Source organism: Tauraco erythrolophus, chromosome Z (assembly GCF_009769465.1).
Source record: "Tauraco erythrolophus isolate bTauEry1 chromosome Z, bTauEry1.pri, whole genome shotgun sequence".
Lineage (NCBI taxonomy): Eukaryota > Metazoa > Chordata > Aves > Musophagiformes > Musophagidae > Tauraco > Tauraco erythrolophus.
The window spans coordinates 46,129,604-46,150,508 of NC_141496.1; the positions used below are offsets into that span (position 1 = coordinate 46,129,604).

General features: G+C 39.6%; 1 protein-coding gene across 7 annotated transcripts in view; it reads right to left on the reverse strand.

Moving 5' to 3' along the window:
• The window catches only part of ELAVL2 (ELAV like RNA binding protein 2), a 50,236-nt gene extending 44,316 nt beyond the window's left edge, over positions 1–5,920 (reverse strand). For 3 of the 7 annotated variants that reach the window (XM_009979692.2, XM_086628674.1, XM_009979693.2), the window contains exons 1-2: positions 3,647–3,718; positions 963–1,203 (exon numbers count right to left, since the gene is read on the reverse strand). In XM_009979692.2, coding sequence (XP_009977994.1) covers positions 963–1,203; positions 3,647–3,718 — 313 coding nt within the window. Of the gene's footprint in view, positions 1–962; positions 1,204–3,646; positions 3,738–5,894 lie in introns of those variants that run through there. The other 4 variants (XM_086628673.1, XM_086628672.1, XM_009979691.2 and 1 more) reach the window with 3 other exon arrangements.
• Between the last annotated feature and the right edge of the window lie 14,985 nt (positions 5,921–20,905).

A 20,905-nucleotide genomic window follows, 5' to 3' on the forward strand; every position in this document is an offset into this window, starting at 1 on the left:
TTCAGTATTATATTAGTATTTTCACTAATCGTGTATTAGCAGAATGCAGGTGTAAGCACTGGCAATTAAACTACACTGTTAGCCAAAAAAGGTACAAGCTCTGGCTGAAGTCAGTCTCACTGCGCAGCAGACTAGTCAGCCAAATTTAGGAGAAGAGATCCCTAGCTTAGCTCACTTTGCTCAACCTCAGCAGGTGCAGATGTAAGGGGAATATTTCCCAAGTGTGTATTCCATCTAATATATTTTTGCTGCCAGATTCTTGTTTAAGCATCATCCTTGTACCGATGACACGGCAGTGTCTACATCCTGTTTTAAAGTGCAGGCATTCACCTGGTAGCTCTTTCAAAGTTAAACAACTGGTCTAAATACATCCAACCTGTGCAGCAGCTGTTGCTGAACTAAAGCACTAACAGAATACATCACACCACAGTTCATACGTGCACTCTCAGAAAGCACATACTGATTCAAGCGTGCATCCTAAAGAAATGGCTCAAGTGCTGCAATGCAAAAGCGGCTTTACCTACAAAGTTGAATAAATTAAGTCCATCCTTTTCCCAAGGTACAAGTTCAATTACGTGCAACCTTGAAAAAGCAAGTTTTGCATCAGCTAGTGCTAATGAAGTCATTACTCCAATGAAGTTGAGTAAAAACCTCAAGTAAACCTTGAATAAATATCTTTTTCCACATCTTAATCTTCTTTCCAAAGACTCTAAAGCTCAGAAGATTTAAGTACCCTGTTAGCATTTATAGCACTCTCACAAACCTAGATGAAATAAAAACACGGACACTTAATTTTTGGGTGTAGAATTTAGATAACAATGAACCTAAGTTCCTTCTGATTAGCAACATCAGCATTGGTTTCTTCTGCCTTTATTCCATGACTTAAGAGAATTTCAGAACACCATCTGACAGCTCACTGCTTGGAAAATGAAAAGATGCAGAAAATCCTAAGATCAACATACCTGTTATTTTGTCCCTGACAAGCTTGCAGGATTCTATCTCACCAATGCTGCCGAACAGACTCTTCAGCTCCTCTTGTGTCATGTTCTGTGGAAGGTAGTTGACTATTAAATTGGTCTTGCTGTCTTCTGTGTTCCCAGAATCAACCGGTGATGAGCAATTGTTTATGGCGGTTGAACCATGGGCTGTATTATTGCAAGTTGGACCATTAGACAGTTGTGTTTCCATGGCAGCAATTACCTGCTGGAAGACACAGAAAACAAGAACTATCACATTTCACCATCTATTAGGAGAGTCCAGACAAGAATCTAGAAGACCTGTCACTATGCAGAAGTGGTATTGCCATATACTGCCTCTATATGCAGAAACCCCACCAATACAGAAAGATTTAAACTGTTAGTCAAGGCAATACTTTAAAAAAAAAATTACAGGTAAATAAAGTTGTCACTAAAATCTTAAACAAAATCTATCAATGAAGTCAACACTCAAAGCTTTGTTTCCATTTTCCCCTATTCCCTCCATTTAGGGGCATCACGGCCTTTCTGGTAGAGAAGTTATCAAGCAGAATTGCCTTGTTGCAAGGCTAATCAGTTCTATTAACTTACAACTGATAACTAAAATGATACGAAATGTAGCTTTTAAAGTGATAGTATTTGGTTATTTTCAAGATGAGGTGGGTCTTAACTGTATCCTGAGCCTACTTCTCATAAGCAATAGCAGAAAGCAAGATTAGTAATTTAAAGAGACACTTAGAGATGTATCAATGTACTGGATGGAAAACAAACTCTTCCTTGACAACCTCTAGATCAACCTTCTGTCACCACAGGTTGGAAATACATTTCTAAAAGCTTTTACTGGATTAAACTGACAATACCCGGTTGTTGCTTCTTCCCTTCCCTGCACCCTAAAGCCAGTTAAATTTGATACTTTAACTTGATTTATTTTTAGATATCAGAACAACAAGGGAGTGATCACCACTCCAGCAACTACTGTGTTTCCCCTCAAAGTAACTGACTGTATGACTGGCAGATACAGCAGCAATCATTTGGAGAAGTGTCAGCACTTGTCCACAAGCAATCACATGTACAAAAGGCTCTCTGCCATCTCAGTCAGTCACTTAATGGTAACAACTGGTAAATACAGTGGATTTTTAATGGCAGCTTAATACCGAACACTCGCACAGCCTACCCTGTTTGAGACCAACTACATAGACCAACGTCCAACAGAAAATTGTATGAATTAATTCCCCAGTAATAAACATTTCAACACATAAGCAAGACTCATCATGAAGTTTCGCTAAATATCCAACAATCCCTGAAATCCAACCTCATACTTAAAATTTCTAGGAGTTCTCACACAAAAAAGCCTATCGTAAAATCACAGTTTAATGTCAGGATCTCTGGAGGTTATTGGTCCTAACTGTCCTGTTCAAAGCAGCATATGCAATCAGTGCATACCCAAACAGCTGATTAGGTCAACTGTACTTAGGGAGCGCAAATTTGAATTTCCTAAAAACATGGGACGGGGGCAAGCTGAGTGTCTTATACTACAGTTCAGACATTCCTGGGAACACATTTTTACGTTCTGCATACAGAAGTATTTTCCAAAAGATTACTTCAGTACAATGCAAAAAAAGGAAGATACATCTATTAAGAACATTTAATATAAAAATGTGATCTAGTTTTCCTGAGGAGCTACAACTAGAACAACATTTTTTTCCCTTGTGACAAACTCCAAGGGGTAGCTTGCTCCTGGCACTGTGATGAAACAAGACTGCTGAAGAGAGGAGAAAGCAGACGATCCAAATTGAGACAAATTACTTTTCAAAACATCAATGTATCTGGCAGAGCTAGTAGCCACAAATGCTGCGCTCTGACTGAGGCTCACTAGGATTGCTTTTTTCCTCCTTTTTTTCCTCAAATTTAAAGTGTTCATTGATCAAAATTAGTAGGATTTAGCAAGGACAGCAAACAATCCTCACTTAATTGCACATTTATTTTGATGTTCAGGTGGCAAGAACGAGATCCTAAGCCAACATTCGAGTGAACAGATGCAGTAGCCTGTGTGTGCTGAAATTACAGCATTTCTCAGCTATAGAACCATCTGCTCTGAACAAAGTGATATTAATATGTTTTACAAATAATGCATATTTCATTGATAGGTTGAATATAACTGTTCATAAAACACAAAGCAGTTCTTCAGCAGTTACTAAGTATTTTTGCACCCAGAAAAATAGATTAAGAGATAAATTTACAGTTTTCAAACAATTTCTTAAAATAAGACTTGTCAACATACTTTAAAAATAGTAATCATAAATACACAGTACACAGGTTTTTAAAGTTACTGCAATTTAGTATTCAGACCATACCAAAACCATTTTAGCACAATACTACTCTTCAATTATCCACCAGATATTTTGAATTAGTGCTAAATTCTAATTGACATTAAAAGAAAGGCAAGCCACTGCAGTGTAATTTCTACAGAAGATCACCATATTATAGAAAAAGTTGTCATGGTATGCCAGTGTGATCTAGGCTCTCGCAGAATAGGGACACAACCTATAGCCTATAATGAAACACAGGAGAGTGTTAATATTCCAAATGAGAAATTAACGAGTTTGGTATGGCCTCAGCACTATTAACATGTAAAAAAGTAGCCTACAGAATTTAAGAAAAATCCCACAGACCCCAGTCCAAGGCTCTGCTGCCCACGAACCACTTCTAAGCAGAGAAGCCACATCACACAGTCTGACTGCCATGTTAGTTTGGAGTTGCCGTCTGCAATATGGACACAAAAAGTACCGTATGTTAGATTAGCAAGATAATGCAACAAATCAGTTTGTACAAATTTACAGTAATTGCATTTATATTCCCAGCACGTCCATGCAGTGTGGCTTAATTGGATTTGAGGCAATTCCAATCTAAACTTTCCAAATTCAGTTTTAAAGTTATTTTTCTTACATGAAATAAGATGCTTATTTTTAAGAAGATTTAAAAGATAATGCAGTCTAATTGCCCCTGCATCTACCCTGGAAACTACCTCCAGACCCAGATCATGCCTAGAAGGAACTATACCACAAAATAAATCTTTTAAGTCTTCCAGACTGGAAGAAGAGAAAAGAAAAAACGCAGTGAGTGGATTTTCCATTAGCAAGTAAGATAACCATGCACCATTGAATAAGAGCTCCCCTTACATACCTTTCCCAGCCCACAAAAAACATACACAAGACAACAAACTACTTTGCTAGAATCCAGTCTGTTCTTAAAATCCTAGGTTTTAAAAATTAAGTAAATAAAACCTTGCACAGATGGTATTCAGTAAGTTTCTTCGCAATACCTGTTTAAGGGTATCACTGGACATATGAGTGGCAGTAGAGTTAAGGATTTCTTAAGTGGAATAACTGGAGAAAAATATGCAAGAGTTCTTCATAAGGGTATTTCTGTCCTGAAGCACATTGTTGTTTGTTTTTAAACAAAGAATCATTGCAAATCCAGTTGGATTTGAATTGAACAGTGCCAGGAGGATACCACAAAGCTAACGGGCCATTCGCAGATGATTACAAGTAGTCCGGATGTTAAATATAACCACAACACTGGCATAAATAGGAAGACTCCTGGCTGTTGCCACAGCTTGAAACTGGTGTAAACACAAGAGATTCTTCTTGCCCTGGCTCAGCAGATGAGGTAAGTCTAAACTTGATAAAAAAAACAAGGCTTTTTGGAAGGCTGCTGCATCCAGGGCTTATAAACACATACTTCAAAATAACTTTTCCTGTTTCAAAACAGTGTAAATTAGTTTTCATTTCAGTTTGCTACCAAAGTCCATATGGTTAGCTGACTTCACGTCTGGTCTTTATTTCTAACTTAGGTTGACAAAAACCTTTAATCATCTATTTTTTACGCAAAATACTGAGGCTTTGGTATCAGCTGCAAGCTTGCAAGCCATTTTCTCTGTTCTCAACCCAAAAACAATGCTAATAACCGCACTTCTGAAGCTTTCTGTTGTATACAGGCAAGTACGTTTGATGAACTGCTTGTTATATAAAGAAAAACTCAGACAAACTTTATTAAGGAGACTGCATTAAAGTAGCAGTCTACAAAATTCTCTGTCCTACAGAGACTGTAGTGATGTGCATATGATGATATATTTGGATCTCCATGGCTCTCAGCAAAGCAGCATGACCTGATGTCCTGATTTCAGCTGGGACAGTTAGGGTTTTTTTTAGTAGGTAGAAAAGCACTGTGCATTGGATTTAATATGGAATTTGTTATGAGAAGAATATTGATAGCACACTGATCTTTATAGTTGGTTCTGAGACATCATGGACTTTTCAGCTTCGTATGTTTTACCAGTGTGCAGGAACACGACAAGTTGGGAGGGAGCATGGCCAGAACAAAGGACCCACAACTTGATAGTAATATATACAAATAAGTGATGCACAGCGTAATTGCTCACCAGCCTGTGACTAACTCCCAGCCCAGCCCAGCACATGATCCTGAAACAGGTAAGCCCCAAAACTACAATTCTGGAAAAGCAAGAGGCCCGAAAAGAGTGCAAAAGACAGAACTCAGAGAGGGAGAGAGAAACCAAATTTCCTAGCCAACCGTCATCTATATATATATACCAGACAAGACATTGCGTGATATAGAATATTCTACTGGCCAATCTGGCCCTCAATCCTACATCTAAGTTCAAATCATAAGCTAGGAGTTGCAGGTCCTCTGTTCCAGCTGCTTGCTCCCCCCAGTCTGTTCTGCTCCTGTTATCAACATTCTTATAGCAAACCTCAGACTAAATCCAATACACAGCACTATTCTAGCTACTAAAAAAAAAAAATTCAAGCTAACTCTATCCTAGACAAAACTAGGACACTTGATAGATTATTTGCTTCCTATGAGCCATGGGCTGCAGACAGAAAACTCCAGTAGGACAGCTTATTTGTGTGCACAGACTTCAGGGTACTCAGTACGCAGACTTCACTGTGCCCTTGAGCATCACAGAACTTTGCAAAAATGCAAAGAACACCTCTCATAGTAAGTACTTCCAGTTTGCGTAACTCATCTATCTTCACTGAAGTGTTCCACAAGGCACTCGCATCAAAGTATAACAAGCCAGTTCTCTATCGCACCATTATGTCTCAAAACCAAGTTTTGCTCTATCAATTCTTTTACCTTCTTTTTTTTTTACTTTTAAAGCTGTACAGAATGCTCTTTTACATCTGGCTCGAAAAACTAGAGTTCTTACTCTTAGTTACACTTCTGCCTGACCTGAAAAAACAAAAGGGACACAGCTAATTACAAAGAAAAGTGTAATTTTTTTAAAAATCTGCTTCCAGTCTGAACACTGTACTTTAAGATTAAAATAGCACATTAACAGAGAATTCGACCTGTGATTAGTCACCAAGTTTTAAAATACTGAACTACTGAAGAATCACCAGCACTATTAAAAAAGCTAAAACAGTTTTTGACTATTAGCCTCAGAGATAATATTACGCTTCAAATTATTAAAATAGCTCAGCAATTACTGCATTCAAAACCTAGAAAACCAGTAAGTTCAGGAAACAGGGCTCTATGTCCATTAAAGAAATGTAAGTTTGTCTTAAAATGCATTTGCATTAAGATGAGAACAATTAAGTGATGTCAGAAAAGGAAACCTGCTCTTTCTCCACAGTCCTGAAAGGAAGTAGAACTGAAGACAAAGTTGTGCAGTTCAGCACCTAAGTGGTTCCCTTTATTAACGTACAGTGCACGGGAGCCATCTACCTTTCAAAAAACTTACTTTTAATTCCTCAAGTACAGTAAAGGTTTTTAAATCCAAACACTTTTAAACACTGTTTGTGGCATTAACTGAATCCTGGTTTTTAATTAGCTTCAGTTCCAGTCATGAGTATGGTCTGCCTAGCAGAAAAGCAACTAGGTTGTCTTTTTTTTTTTTTTCAAAGACCAAAGACATCTGGAGTTAAAAAGCCATATGGTTTATGCAATTAGTTCTGGTTGCCATAGAACAGTTCCAATTCTATCAACAGTAGATCCTTCTATGAGAGCTTTAGAAAATAAAGCAGAGCAAGCAAAATGAAAACCAACAAAACAGTAATCACAGTGGTCTCGTAATTTTCCCTGCAAAACAGGTATTTTGGTATGCAACATACTCAACTGCTTACATTCAGGTAAAAAGGGAAGCTGAGGTTGGATCCTGGCATTGTTGACAGAACCAAGGGTGAGGTGACAAAACAGAGAAGCCTTCAACCACTGTTACCACCTCAGGTGCGTGTTCTAGGGAGAAGCCTTTAGTGTGTCATACTAGTGGCCAAAGCCTTTCTACCACTTATTTTTATTCATACCTGTGCATCCTTGTCATTGAGAAAAAAGTATTTCAGATAGAAATAAATTCTGTGTATAAAACCTATTTATAGACACCACACCAAAATCACCACACAGATGCCTGTCGTGATTAAGCTATATACTTCTAAATAGTAGTATTACATAAAGGATTACATAAAGGTGATTACAAAAGAATCAGCATCCTGAATCTAAGTGGCCAGACATCAGATATTAAGCACATCTGCCTCCTCCAACAGGTTACCACTGTTCAGAGACAACTGAAGCTGCACCATGAGGTGCTTCCAGCCTCAAAGGTCACAGCTGATGCAATGCTCTTGATAAAATCCAAAGAGATTGTAAACATGCTCCTGAAGACCCTCCTGAAGAGTTACACACCAGAAGACTTTCAGAACATGCTTTACAATTCAGTATTTGCCCTTTTTTTCCCCTCTTAGATACAGTGTAAAGGAAGCACACAACAGCTATCAGATGTTCCTATTTGGACAAGCAGATGTTATAGATTGTTTCACAATATTATACAGCAGAACAAGTAGAACCCCTGGCTGAGTACAATGTCCTTTACATCTTCCAGATATAAAAGTCTAAACCAGAACTTTAGTCTGAGTTTGTAATAAAGTTATTATCTGTTTTTAAATTTCAGTACCCAGTGTGTTTTACAGAGGATTTATACCATCTACTTTGATTCACAATAATAATGACAGTAATTTAGCTAGGATAAGCTGTCTGTTGTCTGTGAGGTGTTGCTAAACACCTCAAAGAAAAAAGTTATTATTATTGAGGGCTCAGTGAAAGGCAATAGCCCTGACATAACCCAGATGCTGAATTTTGCTTTATAAAAAACAGAACTCAGCAAGAAACTTTAAGATAAAAAAAAAATTAAGTGCATAGTTATTTGTACTTTGAATCACTGCAATTCCTCATGCTTCCTCTTTGTTGATTTTTAATCTTTACTGCAGTGTTAATTTGAAGGGTTCAGGGTTTTTTTCTTCAAATAGTTAAATATCTTATGAGCATGAAAGCACAGCATTAATCATGCATACTCAAAAAAGCTGTACAATAAGAGATAGTGGAGGCTGTTCAATCCAGCACATGGAAAAACTACAACATAGGCTGCTAGAGCACCCCAAACTTCTTTATGGGTAAAGGCACATACAGGCCAGAGAATATATCTTCAGTCAACAACCTTGCTTGTCAGAACAAAACACTACTCACTCTTTTTGAGTTTCCTTGTAGGAAAGATAGCTGTCAGGGAAAGCTTGGTTATGGTTACTCTGATGTCCACATGTTAACAGCACATATTGTGCTTGCTAAGTCTGCACAAACAGGCTAAACAATGCTAATTTCGTAGTCTATGTTTTCACTGTTATTTTAAAATGGCATAAACCAGCATTTCTCCATTAACAGCCCTCCCCACTTTCATGTCAATTCACTTGTGTCATTCCCTCCATTACACTATTGAAAAAATCTGCAGCACAAACTAGACTAGGGTACTGTTCCAAAAGACGACTTACTCAATCCAAGAGAACCAATCAGTAGAGTAACTCTTAATTTATGCAAAGTCATGAAGAACTTTGTTGATACAATACTGATCAAAGACAAAAAACCTCACAGAAAACTTGGAATTAGCTTCTGACAGTAAGGCAGTCTCAAAGTTTTCAAAGTACCTTTCAAAGTTACTAGTGTAAACACAAGCAACTAAGACCAGAAAGCAGAGGAGTCCTATGCAACAACAAAACCCAACTACATAACCTAAGATGACAGGTTAGAGGGGAAACTTCTTCACACTGCCTCTTGTAAGAATCACTAAACAAGTAACACCACTTAACACTTCTATACCTTAGCCTCAAAGGCACAACAAGAAAGTGAGTGAAGAGATGGAAGATGCATATAAAAAAAGTTATATGGTATGTAATTAAAATTTAAACTATTTCAATTCATCCTTATGATTGGTGCTGCAAAAGATAATCTGCAGAAGCTTTCAGCAAGGATGAAGAGGCAGCTAGACAGACTTGCCCATTCCAGGTAGGCAATAAGATAAGTGGAAAACAACAAGCAGCTGAACAAGGAACAGCCATCAGTACAGGCATGAATTCCGCTATCAGGAAAGGTGCTTGATAGTCCTGGTGACTGCATTAAAAGGACAGAAGGAAGAAAGGGCAAGTTTTCTACTGAATGTAAAAATTTATAGGGAACACTAAAAGCATCTCCACACAATATGCAATGCTTTTGAAAACTTGGCACTCCCGTAAACCACCTAAGACCCTATTCAGATGTTCTAAACAATGCTGCACTAATACTACTAGTGTGTTGGAAAAGAAGCTAGCATAAAGATTTTCAAGCAGTTCTGAAAAAGTAATGCATGAACAACACTGAGGACACTACTTCACAATGGATTAACCTAGAGACTATGAAGGAGCTATTCTGTCTGACTGTAATCACTAACTATCTTGTCAGCTGGAGCAAAGGGAGTAAAATGTATAGGGTAATTTATCTTAGAAACCATACTAGAACTATCAGCTCTAATAGTTTTCTGTAAAGAAAACAAACATCTGCATTTTGTTAAGTGATTAGTTCAAGCAATAAAGTAAAACCATTTTTATGTTCCCAATTATTCAGGTCAATTTAGACACATAACCACTCCTAGCAACAAAACAACTTATTCCCTGAGCAAGAGAGCATCAACATGCAGCATTAATTAGCTTATACACTGAGGGGGGATTACTTATAGCTGAGGGGAAACGATTACTTTTATTATATTTGAACTCCTAAATGTCAAGTTGGGCCTGTCTGAATATTGCTGATGTTCAGCAAGAGTTCCACCGAAACTATCACTGGATCACACAGTCAGCTGTTCAGGCCTGAAATAAAGGCAAATCTCAAAAAAGTTGTGAACAGTTCCAGACTTGATTAATACTTTAAATGACCATTGTTTAAAGGAAGGGATCTGCTCAGACTTTTACAGCATCCCACCATTCTTCACAAAATCTTGCCAACTACAGTTTTTGCTCTTATTCATTTAAACACTTGCACACGCTGTCCCAGCCTCATGTGCTAGCTCCCAGCCTTCTAGCAAAGCGCTCTCCAAAGCAATACAATTCTGTCAAAATATGGATGTATCCTGCAAGAAGTAACAGAATCTTACTGCAGACATTTCCCTTCAGCCTTCTACATCTGCAGTCCTCTTGAGCCTGAGAATAACAGAAGAAAACAGATTCAATGAGGTGAAAGGAGACAACTTGAGGACTCTTCAAACACAGTATCTTGATAGCTTGAAGGGTTTCAAACTCAACATTCACTTTTAGACATCCAGCGCCTGCTCCACTTGAACTGGCTACGATGTCTACTTCAATTTTTCAGCATTTACCTCACTATTCCAGTTGGGTTGTGTAAAACTTTTTCCTCTTTCACACAGCAGATACTTCTTTCTGACCCACTGGCAATTTCGAAAGCTGAAGTTTTACTAACAGCCACGAAAAAGGAAACAAACCACACTAGTCTGACTCTGAGGAGATGCTCAAATTCAAAAAACAGAACTTAGTAATGCTTCTTCCTGATCAAGAAAGCAAGTCACCTTCAAGACCATGTACTACTCTGTTTACTCTCCCATTTCTCACCCCGACGGAGAACATAGCTAAAAAAGTTTTGTCCCTCATGCACCCAGCTTTCCTTAGTGCAATGGAGGGCCCGGCAACAAATGACAGGACTTATCTTCCAGACTGAAGACAAGGTTAGAGGAATGCTTCTGCTCCACTGATTTTTCATGGCAGTACTCCTCTTGCTCACAGCTCCCTGGTAAACTGGAGAGATGGTTGTGCCCAAAACCCAGTAGTATCACAGACACTCCACTAGAGGCGAGTCCCAGCAGATCCACAGAGCCAAATTTTGACAGCTTAGTATCTCCATCACAGCCCTATCATTCAAACAGCAGGATGAATTTTATCAATTTCCTCCCTTCTGAAGAGCTTTTGTTCTCCGACAGTAAACTTTCGTCTCAAGTGTACAGTAAGCAAGAACAAGTTGCATGACTGAATATCCCTACTCCTTAAACCCTCATGTACATAGCTAGTTAGGCTAAGCAATTGACATGCTCAATCTCATACAAAAAGGGAAAAAAGCGCAAGCAGCTGAAAGTCAAAAACCAGCAGCCTCCACGCCTCTTTCTTCCTCCATACCCTTCTTCACAAGTCCTTTCAAAGTGGCATTGAGCAGGGACAGGAACACAAAGCATGCGCACTGATATGACTCCACCAGCCCAGATCACCAGTGGCCTGACAGAAGCCCAAGTCAGAAGATGGAGTCGGCATCCTTCTTCTAGTTCTAAAACTCATGACAAGCAAAGCTTATACAGAACACAAAAGTGTTCAAACCAAACGGAAACATGCACCTTTACATACACATAGAATCAAGTCATTTTTGCACAGGAAAAATTAACCCTCCCATTAAACCTTCGGGGGAAGAAGAGCTCTTCAGTAAGACAAGAGCTCAAATCACAAGACAGAGCAAGAGGCACTGGAGTTTGCCTTGCAGCAGATATGACAGCAAACTAACTATCTGAACAGCCCAGGACACAACGCTGTCCAAAATAGCTTCAGTGACCTAGGATCACATCTTACAGATGTTCAATACTATTCAAATACTAAATATCTGCTTTCTTTCATTGGGGAAAGGCCTCAAAGTAGCATGTAAGACAAAAAAATAGGGATTTGTGGCACCAACTAACTTGAGCTCCACGTTTTTTTCCACAGCTGGGCATAAGGGGTTGCAAAAGCAAAAGGAACACTGTTCATGTTCAAACCAAAACATTTCCAGTCAGTATTTTCTGCCCTCTTCAGTCAAGAGTAGCACAGGCTTCACTTAAAGCTTTATAAGGTTTCCATTGCTTGACATCTTAAAAGATTTAAGATTATCCAGAAAGACTGAAGACAAGCCATTCTTGTCCAACAATTCCTAATGAACTAATATGAAAAAATATGGCCAAAGCCAGTTTACTCTGAACACCTATTACAGATAAAGACTTGACTGTTCAGTCTCTAAGTAGCATTCTTAACAGTCTAAGTTAATAATCACATCTTTCAGAAAAAAAAAAACACAAACAAGCTTAAAGACAGCTAGGACTCCTCCCTGCCTGCCCCACCAGGAGTAGGAAGTCACTGCAGTTCCATGAATGCAGCACAAAGACTTCCAGTCTTCATCATCTTCATCAGAAGATGGAGAACCTCATTTCTTAATCCTGCTTAACCACGAGTAATGAAAAATGCAACACGACAGATCCATATGCTGTACTGAGATGACTGATGTGCAGAAATATTTGTATAATCCAACTAAAAATGCAGAGATATGGATACTTAAGAAATTTTCCTATCTTAAAATAATCTTGCTCTTGATTTCAGTGAGCACAGAAATCTTGTCCAAGTCTTAAGCTTTCTGACCTCTGTGGATTGGAATCCCTGCACAAACATAAATTCAAGAACAGAGAAACACTGCAGCCAAGATGCCAGAACCCTTTGTTAAATCTAAGAACAGATACAACATAATTAATGCCAATAATTATATTTTCCTATCATTCTGTCCAGAAAATACAAAGTTTCTGGGGCTATTTGGCTTCCATACACTCTAGGTCTTTCTGCCAACCTTTTGTTCACAGAAAGCTCTATCTAATTTGTCTTTCACCTTTAGCGTTTTCCAGTCCTCTAATTTCCATTAAACTAAGTATCACTAAACTGACTTAAGATATCCTTGATCCTTACATGGGCTAACCTACATGCTTTTATTTGATTCTTATGCTATATTATTCCATGTATTATCCTATGCTAGATGTTATATGCAAACTTATTAAAACTTCAACTTGATATATTTATGCAGTAGACATTTCTATTATCAACATCTAACTCACTAAACATTGTATATACATATTACCGAAATCTAGACATTGTAGCAGCAAAGTCTAGATTAGGTAATTTTCTTTCAAATTAGTTTTGAGAAGCTGACTTCACTGTATTATGAGATTTATCTCATTGCATCAAAAAACTGAAGTAATACCTCATTTTCACAGTAAAACTAATTATATGCCCAATTCAATAGCGAGAGAAACAGTAGTCACAGAAGTACACTACTGTAACAGAGCTCCCAAATAACTCAGAATCCAAATACTCAGAATTGTTACCTTTCTCAATTTAATTCTCCTGTGCACATCTTCAAACGTTAATGTCACAGCAAAATCAAGAGAATTGTTTACAAAAAAAGTTGGTGACAAGTCTCAAAGACAGCATGATAGCAAAACCAAAGTCAGTCTAACAAGACACAGGCCTGATTAAGCTTACTTCCCTGCCCTGTATCAGTGCACATCAAGCACTAGAAAGTCCCCTAGGCCCCCAAAACCTCCATGTAACACACATTACAGGACAAAAAAGAGCCTGGACAGAAAAATCAGACATACAGCAACAACCAAAAACTTACTTTGAGAATATCAACAGGTCGAAAATGCAATGCTGATGCTATCTGGCTTAAGATACCCTTGCTTCCTGTATGGGCTAACCTGCATATTTGTATTGCCATTTCATTACGGCAATGCGTGGACTGAGGCATGTGAGAAGAGGAGCTGCCTTCACCCAGCACTCAAGGTTTAAATCAGGATGTTAAGATCTTGCTTATCTCTAGCTCTCTTTATAGCAGACCTGACAAATCGTGTTATTTGCCATGGCACCCACAGACTGACCTCTCCAGTGCTGAAGAATATCTCAAAATAAACCAGATAACAGATTTTATGCTGTAGCATCTCTCTGACATGGAGGAAGAAATATGAGTTTGGAAGTTTTTGTCATTGTTTCATAATGAATTACTTCCAAAACAGCAACAAGACCACTTTCACAGGGTAAACGCTGTGCTTGCGGAGGGAAGGGGACGTCTTGTAGCAACAGGCATCAATAAATTAATAAAGGCTGCTCAGAAACAGTATACATCTTACTTCCTGGCATTGTTATCTTGCCAAGAAAAGATGAGTGGTTTATACTGAATCTTCTAAGGCACAGGGGAACTTATACATATACTTTAACAGCATCAAGTAAACAATGTGTTTTACTGCAGCAGAAAAAAATAAATCAAAAGTAAACACTGGAGACATGCTGACAACAGGTCAAAAAACATCAGTGCTAGGGAGAAATCGGAACAAACTGCTAGGCTGGACCTTGTTCCTACAACAAGGAGGAGCTGGTAACAAATGTGAAGCTCAAGGGCAGCCTTGGCTGTAGTGACCATGAAATGGTGGAGTTCAAGAACCTTACGGCAGTGAAGGGAGCCACACAGCAAGCTCACTACCGTGGCCTTCAGGAGAGCAGACTTTGGCCTCTTCAGGGATCTGCTTGGTAGGGTACCATGGGACAAAGCCCTGGAAGGAAGGTGGGCCCAAGAAAGCTGGTTAATATTCAAGGATCACCTCCTCTAAGCTCAGGAGGGGTGCATCCCAACAAAAATAAAGTCAGGAGGCTCCAAGGACGAACAAGGACAAACTCAAGCACAAAAGGAAAGCCTACAGACGGTGGAAGCAAGGACAAGTAGCCTGGGAAAAATACAGAGAACTCGTCTGAACAGTTAGTGATCAGGTTAGGAAAGCTAAAGCCCTGATAGAATTAAATCTTGCCAGGGACATCAAGGGCAACAAGAAAAACTTCTATAGGTATGTTGGTTATAAAAAGAGGACTAGGGAAAATGTGGACCCTCTCTGGAAGGAAATAAGAGACCTGGTTACCCAGGATGTGGAGAAGACTGAGGTACTCAATGACTTCTTTGCCTCAGTCTTCGCTGGCAAGAGCTCCAGCTGCACAGTCCAAGTCACAGAAGGCAAAGGCAGGGACTGGGAGAACTAAAAACCACCCTCTGTATGAGGAGATCTCTTTTGAGACCATCTAGGGAACCTAAAGTTGTACAAATCCATGGGAACTGAGGAGATGCATCAGTGGGACCTGAGGGAACTGGCGGATGAAGTTGCTAAGCCATTATCCATCACATTTCAGAAGTTGTCGCAGCCCAGTGAAACACCCACGAACAGGAAAAAGGGAAACATAATCCTCATTTTTCAAAAGGAAAAAAGGAAGACGCAGGATATTACAGGCAAGTTGGTCTTGTTTCTGTGCCTGGCAAGATCATGGAGCAGATGCTCCTGGAAACTATACTAAGGCATATTGGAAAAAAGGAGGTGATTGGTGACAGCCAACACAGCTTCACTAAGAGCAAATCTTGCCTGACCAATTTGGTGGCCTTCTATGTCAGTGTTACAGCACTGGAGGATAAGAGAAGAGCAACTGACATCATCGACCTGGACTTGTGCAAAGCATTTGACACCGTCCCAACATGACACCCTTGTCTCTAAATTGGAGAGACATGGATTTGATGGACATGTCACTCAGTGGATAAGGAATTGGCTGGATGGTCGTACACGGAGTTGTGGTCAATGCCCCCACGTCCAAGTGGAGACCACTGAACAGTGGTGTTCCTCAGGGGTCAGTATTGGGCCGGTGCTGTTTAACATCTCTGTCCATGTCCCGGTTTCTGCTAGGACAGAGTTAGTTCATATTCTCAGCAGCTAGAAGAGCTCTGTGTTTTGGTTTTAGTCTGGGACTCATTAGGAGAAGAATGCTGACAGCACACTGATGTTTACAGTTGACATTAAGGTCTCATGGACTTTTCAGCTTTCCGTGTTTTTGTCAGTGTGCAGGAGCACAATAGGCTTGGGGGGAGAATGGCCAGGACAAAGGGTCTGCATTTCCCCTTATGATTTGAACTTAAGACATCGGATCGAGGACCAGCAAATGAAGTATTCCATATCATGCACAGTCACGCCCAGTATAAAGATGAAGGTTTGCCAGAAAGAAGGGCCTTTGGTCTCCTGAGGCCTATCACTCTCAGAGTCAGAGAGCTATCCCTCTCTTCCTCTCTTTTCAGGCCTCTCACTCGTCCGGGATTGCGGTGACGGGACTTCCCTGTTTTGGGATCGTTAGTGCAGGCCAGGCCTTGGTCACTGGGTGGTGAGCAACCACACTGTGTATCACTTGTTTGTCATTATATATGTGCATATATTCATATATTATTGGCAGTAGTATTAAATTGTTCTTAACTCAACCCACAGGTCTTTCCCTTTTCCCCTTTCTCTTCCCCATGCCCTGGTGGTGGAGGAGGGTGAGCAAGCGCCTGGGTGGCTATTCGTTGCCAGCTGGGCTAAACCACGACAGTTGGTGACATGGACAGTGGGATCGAGCACACCCTCAGCAAATCTGCTGGTAACACCAAGCTGTGTGGTGTTGTGGACACGCTGGAGGAAAGGGATGCCATCCAGAGAGACCTTGACAGGCTGGAGAGGTGGGCCCATGTGAACCTCATGAAGTTCAACAAGACCAAGTGTAAGGTCTTGCACATGGGTCGGGACAATCCCAAGCACAAGTACAGGCTGGGCAGAGAATGGATTGACAGCAGCCCTGAGGAGAAGGGCTTCCAGGTGTTGGTTGATGAGAAGCTCAACATGAGCTGGCGATGTGTGCTTGCAACCCACAAAGCCAATCGTATCCTGGGTCACATCCAAAGCAGCAGGAACAGCATGTCAAAGGAGGTGGTTCTGCTCCTCTGCTCTGCTCTCATGAGACCCCACCTGGTATGATGTTCAGCTCTGGGGCAGCCTCAACAGAACAAGGACATGGAGCTGTTGGAGTGGGTACAGACAAGGGCCACAAAGACAATCCAAGGGCTGGAGCACCTCTCCTCTGAAGACAAGCTGAGAGAGTTGGGGTTGTTCAGCCTGGAGAAGAGAAGGCTCCAGGGAGACCTTCTAGCAGCCTTCCAGTACCTAAAGGGGGCCTACAAGAAAGCCGAAGAGGGACTTTTTGCAAGGGCATGTAGTGAACAGATATGGGGCAATGGCTTTAAACTGAAAAAGGGAAGATTTAGATTAGATATAAGGAAGAAATTCTTCACTGTGAGGATAAGAGGTACTCCTTCCAAGTGCTCAAGGCCAGGTTGGATGAGGCTTTGAGCAAACTGATCGAGTGGAAGGTGTTCCTGTCCATGGCACAGCGGTTGAAACTGCATGATCTTTAAAGTTCCTTCCAACCCAAAGCATTCTATTATCATTATTAAAGACCTTGCTGGTATAAGATATGGGTTCTCACTCTCCTATATGATCATATATTCCCACTAAATATATACAGGAGTCTCTAGCAGTTAAAAAGGTAGAAGTTAACACTACTTAAGTAGTTTGTAGGAGTTGAGCTTCCACAGATCCCGTTTTCAAAAAACTGACACTCAGATTACACTGGAACAGATTATTCAACAACTTGTAATAGAAGCAACTTTGAGTTTGAAAAAGTCTGTTTCATCAGGGGTCAGCACGTGTAGCTCTAAAAGAAAGCCTATCAGGAAGAAAGCTATTTACTCCACTCTATTCATTTGGATGAGCTGTTCCTTTAAGTTCTTTTGTCCACATTTTAAATGCAGGCTTTTAAAAGAACAGCATAACTAAGAACATAAGGACATAGGCATAAGAAACAATCATCGACTTCTGGAAATGAACTCAGGATAGCCAGAATTTGAAATAAGCCAGTTAATTGTAGTTAACTACTTAAAGACATTACATTTTCCTGGAAGTAGTGCCATCATTCCACCTCCTCTCCTGCTACCAAAAAGAAGTCAATATATCGAAACTATCTTGCACTTGTTTCTAATACATGGACCAGCATCCCTAAATCCTGAAGCCCTCATATCAATGACATCTCCATCTGAAAGGTCAAAACTGTATTTCATTGTCCCATGTAGGTACAACATTAAAGAATAAGAACATAGGGTTGTTAGGTTATTTTTAAATCAACTGGAAAGTCCAAAAGGATGTTCATCTACTTAATTTACTCTGCAGGCATGTTATAGTATTCAATATTTAATTTAATTTCAGTCAATGCTCAGCTTTTAACCTTTAGAAGTTTATTCCTTGCTTTGTAAAGTTTTTGGGCAAAGTAGTAGAAAAAATAGGTTCAAGTATGCTTCCTAGCAACAGTGGTAAGAAAAAAGGAATTTAAACTTTTTTTTACTGCAAATTCTGAATAAATACTGTACAAAATGAATGGACATTACAAGTTATCTTCAAGTCAGCTCTGCAAGACAGTGCCTCAGCAGAAAGATCTGCAAGTGCTCGGCCTATGGATAATAGGTAATGCAACAGCTTTACAATCCTTTTACTCCAGGCAGATAAAGCACATCAGGACTAGTTGCCTAAGGCTAGCAAGTAGCTGTATCTGCAGTAGACTTGTTAATCCATAGGAAAAAAAATACTAAAAGGCATTGGTTTGAGACTTATGACTGTAGAAGGTCATTTAACCATACCAAAGGTCTGGAGCCTAACGTTGCAAAGACTTTTAGAAAGCCAGTGCACGGGAAGGCTGGATAAAATGAACTCAAAAGTTCAAGTCGAACCTACAAATCACTTTAGATAAAAGTCCATGCCATGAGGGAGCAACAGGGACAAAAGGAGGGTGAGATCAGGATACTGCACAAGTAAAACCTGAACAGCAGCATCCTGACACTGAGGACCTGCCAAACATCACTTGACTGATGATAAAAAGACCTTGTAGTAATTATTTCCAGTTTGCATAAAGCAGACTATTGGTAACTTATCTCCCAAACCTACCACAAAATGCCAGCAGAAAAATACTAAATAAATTACATATACTAATTATAAACTGTGCCACACAAGTGAGTGCAAGCTAGATTTTGCTTTTTTACCGTGCATCTTGAAAGGACATGCAACTGCTCTGTAAGGATTATTCTGTTTGTATGTAACAGCTTACTGAAAGGGGACTCAGCACAGGCAAGCATCAAACATTCTCGTATTTCTCTCAGCAGTTTGTGAACTCGCTACAACAGCAAGAACTGCTACTGAAGTAGGGTCTATTTGGCACATCTCTGCATAACCTCCATTGAAGCTACAAATTCACAGTAGGTTGCTAGAAGATTAACAAGTCTAACAGACAGGCTCGAAACAGATACAAGTCAGGTGTTAAGATTAAAATTTGTTGTATTTTGCACTGGTGTAAGATCAAAGTTTTTTACATTTTGTTTTTAACTGAGATCTAAAACAGAACCAGTAGAAAAAAAAAAAATCAAACACAGAATGTTGCCATATCCACCCCTACCGAATTCTGAGAAAGTAACTTCCTTTCCTCCTAGTTCTGTGGACAATGACAGCAGCTCTCATTCAAAGCCATATGACGACTTCATCTAGTTGAAGAAATAGCTAAAAATGTTTAGGCACAGAAAGTGCTGAAACACAGAAAGGTTCTCAAGTAGCAGAGGCTGTCCTCACACTAAAGACATCCCATATGGTAACTATTTTTAGACTGTTAAGTATCAAAGGTTAGAGAAATCACATGGGTGTCTCCATACTACCAGCTCCTCAGCTGATTTTTATCATTTGCATAAAGAAAAGGCAAGCTGGAATAATTTTTAGAACTAACATAGCTCAAACTCAAAAACTGTGTCTCCTTCAAAGTGTGCTTAGCTTCCATAACTAAACGTTCTTCCTAGAATCGACCCTGACAGGAAAGCAAGCCTGTAACTTTTGACAAAAATACCTACAGCATTCAGAGCAGATCAGCTGAGTTATATTTAAGATGATTCTAATTCACAACTGCATCTAAAGAACCACGAAGAAAAGCTTATTATGACAATAAAAGCAACACAATTCAGAGCTCAGCAGCTGAACACTCTCCAGGTTTCCAGGATCTTTCTGTTGGCTGTACTCAGCATTAGCTACTGAATGCTATCCGTACTATAACTAAGCATGTAAAACCAACACATACAACGACCCTCCTCGTGTTTGTCCAACACATACAACCCTCCCTGCGTTTGTAATCTCTTGGATACGCACTCAAAGGAATATCAGAGAGGGTATGCTACCCGAGATGTTCAGATGGTTGCTGGCAGAGTATGTCTGCATTGCTCAATCCCTGAAGTACTCACCTACTTTAAACACTGAAAGTCAGAAGTCCTTCTTGTAAAGATAACTCATACAGATTTCAGCATAGGAGCTTGTGATCAGCCACACTGAAATCAAGTGAACAACCCAAGGTGTCTCCTTCCAACAAGTGACTGAGTGATCTAAAAATATCAAGTCTTGATGCAACTTGGACAAATACTGGTTAAGAACAGATCCATGCATTAGTTCTATAAAAAAGAATCATTCAAGGATTCTCATGGAGAACTATATAAAAGTTTCACTTGAAATGAAAAGAAGTGCAAAGCACACATTAAGTCTCAGTGACAGACTACTAAACTCAAACTCAAGACTCTGTAACACTGTCAGTTGTCTCCACCAAGAACTTCTTAAACCTGAGCTTGAGTAGTTTACTGGTAACAACTGGGAGCCATCAACGGGCCTTTGATAAATTAGTATGCTTTTATGAAGGTCACTGTTTAAGACCAAGGTCATGTCAGGAAGTTCACCATCCTCCTCCAAAATTTTACAAGCATTTTTGCAGTCTTATGAAACACTTTTGGTCTCCAGAGTGTCTGCTGAGTCATTTGATTTCAAGGTATCCAATACTAAAGAGAACAGTACAGTACATAAAATA